At 47.5% G+C, this 6,000-nt stretch overlaps 1 protein-coding gene across 1 annotated transcript in view; it reads left to right on the top strand.

Moving 5' to 3' along the window:
* Window positions 1–2,536: 2,536 nt before the first annotated feature.
* Ntm (neurotrimin) overlaps window positions 2,537–6,000 on the top strand; it is a 978,430-nt gene continuing 974,966 nt past the window's right edge. The window contains exon 1 of the mRNA XM_041657209.1: window positions 2,537–2,841. Within this exon, the coding sequence (XP_041513143.1) occupies window positions 2,760–2,841 (82 nt within the window). The 5' untranslated portion in view covers window positions 2,537–2,759. The remainder of the gene's footprint in view (window positions 2,842–6,000) is intronic.

Here is a 6,000-nt window from a genome sequence, read left to right as displayed (position 1 = left end):
CGAAAGAGAAGACGGCATATGGTTACACCCAGCACATAACAGAGGCTCGACGAACACTGGCTGTGATGGCTTCATTCTTACTCTGCCTGCCTGTGTGGGAGCACAGGAAAAATCAGGTGAGTGCGGATCTGTGCATTTCCACTGCGGACATCCCTAGATGTTGATGTCGCTCCCTCTCCAGTCGCTGAAGACTATCGGTGGTGACTCTACTCTTTGTCATCAGCCTAGAAGGAAGTGGAGTGGGGGTAGAAGGAAACCTCCCTTCAACCATTCTGTACTCTTGTCACCTGCTGTCCCCGCTGCCCTGGAGCATTTAATCACACACGTCACGATGCTGAGCCTTGGACAAAAGACCCCAAGATAAGATTTTTGTCCTGGAAAGCTCCTGGCATTAAGGGCATTTGGATGAACATGTGTATTAGAACGTAAAGTCAATCTGTGAAGAATTTTGCTGGGATTTTGATGGGCATTGTGTTGAATCTGTAGATTGCTTTTGGTAAGATTGCCGTTTTTACTATGTTAATTCTACCTACTCAAAAGGGTGGGAGATCTTTCAAGGTGTCTTCTTCAACTTCTTTCTTCAGAGATTTAAAGTTCTTGTCATACAGGTCTTCCACTTGTTTGGTTAAAGCTACTCCAAGATATTTTATGTTATTTGTGGCTATTGTGAAGGGTGATGGTTCTCTGATTTCTTTCTCAGCCCATTTATCATCTGTATAAAGGAGGGCTACTGATGAAATTTGCGGGCAAATGGATGGATCTAGAAAACATCATATTGAGTGAGGTAACCCAGACCCAGAAAGACAAATAAAATATGTACTCACTCATAAGTGGCTTTTAGACATAAAGTAAAGAAAAACCAGCCTACAATTCACAATCCCAGAGAACCTAGATAACCAAGAGGACTCTAAGACAGACACACACAGGTCTAATCTACATGGGAAGTAAAAGAGAGAGAGAGAGAGAGGGGAGAGAGAGAGAGAGAGAGAGAGAGAGAGAGAGAGAGAGAAGATCTCCTTAGTAAACTGGGAGCATGGGTAGCATGGGAGAGGATGAAGAGAAGGGGAGGAAGGAAGGGAGTCGAGAAAAATACATAGCTCAATAAAAACAATTAAAAAAACATAAAGGCAGAAGAAGAGAAAGAGAACACCTTTAAATACAACAGCAAGAGCCTTTGGAAGTGATCTCCACCTCTCTGGTTTTGCAGGCCAAAGGCCAAGGCTTGGGGAACTAAAGGGACCTGTCTTTGACCTGGGTCTGTGGGGAGCAAGAAAGATGCTCTGGGCCCCCATGCTCAGGGCCATGGACCACCCACCTCCTCTGCTGGTGCTCACATAGTCACCCACTGAGCAAGAAGAGTGAGCCTCAGTATCATCTTCATTTCACCTTTGTGACCGTAAATATGAAGAGGCACCGAGCGCTCTATGGCAGAACGAGAATATGCATTAGCAATTCTATGGGAACCGCAAGAAGGCATAACTGACAGGACTGGGCTGGAGGACAATCTGAAACATGTGCTGAAATGAACTGGTGAGCATCCATGAAGGGCTCAGCTTTTCCTTTTGTTCAGAGTGCATCACTTGTTTCCTTAAGGGGAAGAAGTCAAAACCGAGCTTCCTACTTCTCAGAATTAGAACTCTGAAAAAAATTGTGTCTATTTATTTGTTTGGTTGGTTTTCTTGCTGAGAGATCATCAAAGAGATACAGCCATCTGAGGATATTTAATAGCAACACACCAATGAGCAATTTGACGGTCCTTCGGTGCATCTAACTTAAGTCTGTCTAATTGGAGGCTAAAATACAGACAGCATGCTTTGTAGTGAATGTTGATTGAGGCCATGTAGCAAGAGCCTGGCTCTCTTTCAGACAGTTCTGTAAACAGTGGGCTGGCTTCTCAAATTCTGGACACTTTATCACATGGCATGGGGTGGCATCCACATTGGTGATTTTAGAAACTAAAGTGACTGAAAAATAGGAGTGATGCAGGTTTTCAGAAGGCAGAGGGACAGGAGAAGAAAACAAAAAGTTATTTATTATTTTCAAAGTGACTACACAGAAAGGTTGAAGAAATAGGGAGGAGAAATCTGTCACTGAATAACTTCCCTTGCAGGCAAAATAGGAACAACAAATAGAATTTGACTCATTCTTGCAAATTTCACAGAGCATGAAAATGCCCCTTTAAAATTTTCTGCAAGCCAAGTTGACTATGGGATTTCTCCAGTGCAAAGTGTTTCTAAGTTCGGGGGGCCAAAGACCACCAGAGCAAAGGGATTTTTGGATGCTCAGGGCTCTGCTGACTGTCAGTTTAAAAAATGAAAGCAATATACAAGGGGCAAAGTGGCATTTATCATTCCATCTCTCCAGGCTCCTGTCTCTTTAATCAGCTTGATTTGCCCAGCAAATGATTCCTGAGTGTGTGTGTGTGTGTGTGTGTGTGTGTGTGTGTGTGCCTGCGCGCGCGTGTTGTAGCTCTGTCAATCCTTGGATTAGAACCAATGATTGCAGCTTGTAGGAGGGCTGTCCAGGGCCAGATTGTACAATGCGCCTCAGTGCCAGAGTATGAGTGGAGATAATTACGGAGAAGTCAGACTCTCTCACGCCCTCGGCTTCCTTGTTGTGTCCTTCAGCAAAACAGTGGATTTAAATCTCCTCGGAAGAGCTTGAGAGCAACACAATCTATCAAGAGGAAAAAAGGAAAGAAAGAGAGAGAGGGGGGAAAAGCGATCCTGACAAAAAAGAAGAAAAAGAAGAAAAAAATTATGAAAACCATCCAGGCAAAAATGCACAATTCTATCTCGTGGGCAATCTTCACGGGGCTGGCGGCTCTGTGCCTCTTCCAAGGTAAGACCGGCTTTTGATATGCCTACAGCATCCCCGGGAATGGTACCCGGTGCTGCAAGCATTTGCAGGCTCTTGGGGGTCGGCTCCACTGCGCGGTTTGCAGGTGGAAGCGGGAGCGTTTTAACCAGCATGGCTGGGACTTCATTCTCCCGACCAGGCTGTGAGAATATTGATTTGATTCTGGCTGCTACCGGAATGGGGGACTATATGTGCATAAGTAAAACGTGTCTCGGTTGCTCCCCTTGGGTCCGTAGCTGTGCGCTGGCTCCCTGGCTTCATGCACATCCTTCACACTTACACAGCCCCGCACACATGTATGCAAAGGGATCCTCGCAGATGGGGAGGGCAGCCGGGTTGCGAATGTGCTGCTTATGCGACTAGGGATAAATTACAGAACAAAACTTTAAATATTGGCCAGTGAACTTGTAAAGCTTCCAAGAGGAGCAAACGGGGAGACGCAGGCTGGAAATAATCGGGTACCTCCTGCAAGGTGCTGGCCAGCGGTTTGGCTTCGGCGTGGCGGGGGGGGGGGTGGTGGAATAAATGCTTTCGCAGGAGCCTGAACAACTGTTAGTTTTGAATCTGTTTGGGGGTGTGTTTGTGGCGGGGCTGGGTGGGGGTGGACGTCTTAAGCAGATAAAGGAGTGTGCACCACAGCGGCAAGCTGCGGTGGGCTCTGAAATTCAGGAAAGCCTCTCCAAGTTGAAAGGACAGAGGCACTAAGAGGCGAATGCTAATTTTCGGTCTACTTATTGGCGGAGGAGCCAGGCTGCAGTTGCTGAGGCTGGCTTGCTCTCTGCCCAGGGCTCTTCGCTGTTGGTTCTGCTCATTTCAGGTGCATTTGGGAATCTGCTTCCACCTTGAGTCCATTTGCTGCACTGTGTGGTCCCCACCACTGTGTCAATCCTCCCGTTAATCCTGGCCGTGGAATTAACTGCTCACCAGTTTGCCTTCCCCCATCTTTTGGGGGTGGGGTGGGGGTTCTAGGTTGCCCCTTTAATATTTAAGATGTTGGAACTCAGAGATTGAGACAGGCAGAAACTTTGACAGTCTTGGTCCTGCAAGGCTCTCCAAGAGGCTTGGCGCCTGAGGCAGGGAGGAGGGGGAGGTAAGCCTCTCCTTCCTTATGCAGTTGCGTTCCCAGAGGAAAGTTCTGACTGGCGGAGTGAAAAGGGATGGGAGTCCCACAACTGCTTCCTCTGTTTCCAGTGTATTACAGACTTGTCATGATCTCGCTGAGTCCTAGGAGCTAGTCCTTCTGATCCCTTCTGGGTGACGGACCCTGTCCTCTGCAGACCTCCTTTGAGGACAGAGAGACCAGGCTGGAAGGAATCAAATGCAAATGCCTGTACATCCTGGCTGTGGCTTAGGGAGGAAGGGGAAGGAGAAAAGAGGAATTAGTCTCTAACAAGAAGGTACGGGGCAGAGGACCACACAGGAATAACCATGGGACCGCCTGTCTCGCCTAACCCTAGAGACTCAGCCTCTGAGGTCTACATCCTGTCCTTTAGGCATTGGGGGTGTAGAAGAATAAGGAGTCTGGAGGCATCCTTGGTTGACTCCTCTTACGTAATATGGAGCAGGATTGGTGTGTGTGTGTGTGTGTGTATCTGTGTGTGTGTCTGTGTGTGTGTCTGTGTGTGTGTCTATACATATACTCTGCTAATTTCAGGCACTTAGGATTTCACAAACTGAGTCTATAGCCCTAACATTGGCAATAGGGGAATTGAGTTCAAGCCCAGGTCCCCCTCTGGAAATTGCTCCTTGCTTTTTGACAGCAGAAATGGAAACTAAGCAGGCAAGGCATTGAGTAAGGTTTCAGAGGATGGGAGAGGGTGACCCATGCCTTTGGAAACTGCCATCTGACCTGAGAGCCTCTGTCCTGTTTATTACGTCAACCTGGAGACAACTGCCAAAACCCCACCATCAGCAACCCCATTGGCCATATGCCAGGAGCCCCAGGGCCAAAGCGAATTTACATATAAATTAGCATAACTTTTCATTAGAAATAAATACAGAGAAGCTTAATATTTGCTCATACTTCACATATACCTCTGAATAGAGGAGTAGAAAAAAACCTTTTTCCTCAGGTGAAGTCTGATTTTTTTTTTTTTTTTTTTTTTTTTTTTTTTTGTAGTCTTGTTCCCATCTTGGGGGCTGAGCGTGGGGACTGAGATATCTTGGATCCGGTCTCCTTCTCCCAAATTCTAAATTTCCCAAGGAAAATGATAGCTTTATTTGTGCTGACTGCATCCAGGGAGTTCTAAATAGGCTGCCATGTGTCATAATCGAACAGGGCTGGCCAATTTTAAGGCAGTGTGACCCCTAGAGACCCCATGCCACATGCCAGTGGGACATGGCAAAGGTGATGTCTGTTTTACTTTCAGGGAAGGAAGCAAAGGCTGCTAGCTATCTCTTATCAAACTTGCAGAATTACTGAGGCAGCCCAGGTCTTGCCTGCAATAATCCACCCCTATTGCATTGACCCGGCGGGACTACTTAGAATGCGGCATGCATTCTGAGGCAATTTTTTTTTCTTCTCCTCTGTTTTTGTTTTAAGCTGACTCTTCCCACGACTGCTACTTCTGGGTTTCTTGCCTCTTGGAAAGGTGTGTGGCTCTAGTGACAGGTTATGGACCCCCCCTCCCTGGTTCATTCCTTCCCCCCAACCCATGAGCAACAGTGATCTGATTTAGGGAGGTACAAGGTTTAGGGGATTCAAACTGATTTAGTGTGACAGGACTGGGAGGCTGGGGGTGGGGGCGTTGGTTAGCTCCAAGGGGTGAGGGGTCTGCTACCGGGGCTGGTTAACTAGAGGAAGCTCTCTCTTGAGATGAGAGGAAGCAGGCTGAGGCACTGCCCTTTCCAACCACTGTCCACCTTCTGCCAGCAGAGGTTCTGAGCACAAATGGCTGGGTACGCTGCAGCTTCCTCTTTCTAACAACCAGCCATCCCTTCTCCCAGGGATCATGGCTCCTCTCAGCACCTTTCCTTTAGCTGGGTTAGTCTCCTTTCCAACCCTCCTAATTCTCCACCTCTCAGATCCCACATCAAGGTACCTGCTTATTGAAAATACGGAGATGGGAGGAAAAGAGGCTCACTTCACACTGTCCTTGGCCCAGAGCTGAGGCCATGGGTGGGCACCCTGGAGCTGGGCAG

This window comes from Microtus oregoni, unplaced genomic scaffold, assembly GCF_018167655.1.
Source record: "Microtus oregoni isolate MIOR12 unplaced genomic scaffold, Mior012 000008F_ref0000371, whole genome shotgun sequence".
Classification (NCBI taxonomy): Eukaryota; Metazoa; Chordata; class Mammalia; order Rodentia; family Cricetidae; genus Microtus; species Microtus oregoni.
This window is presented reverse-complemented; position numbering and strand designations above follow the sequence as displayed.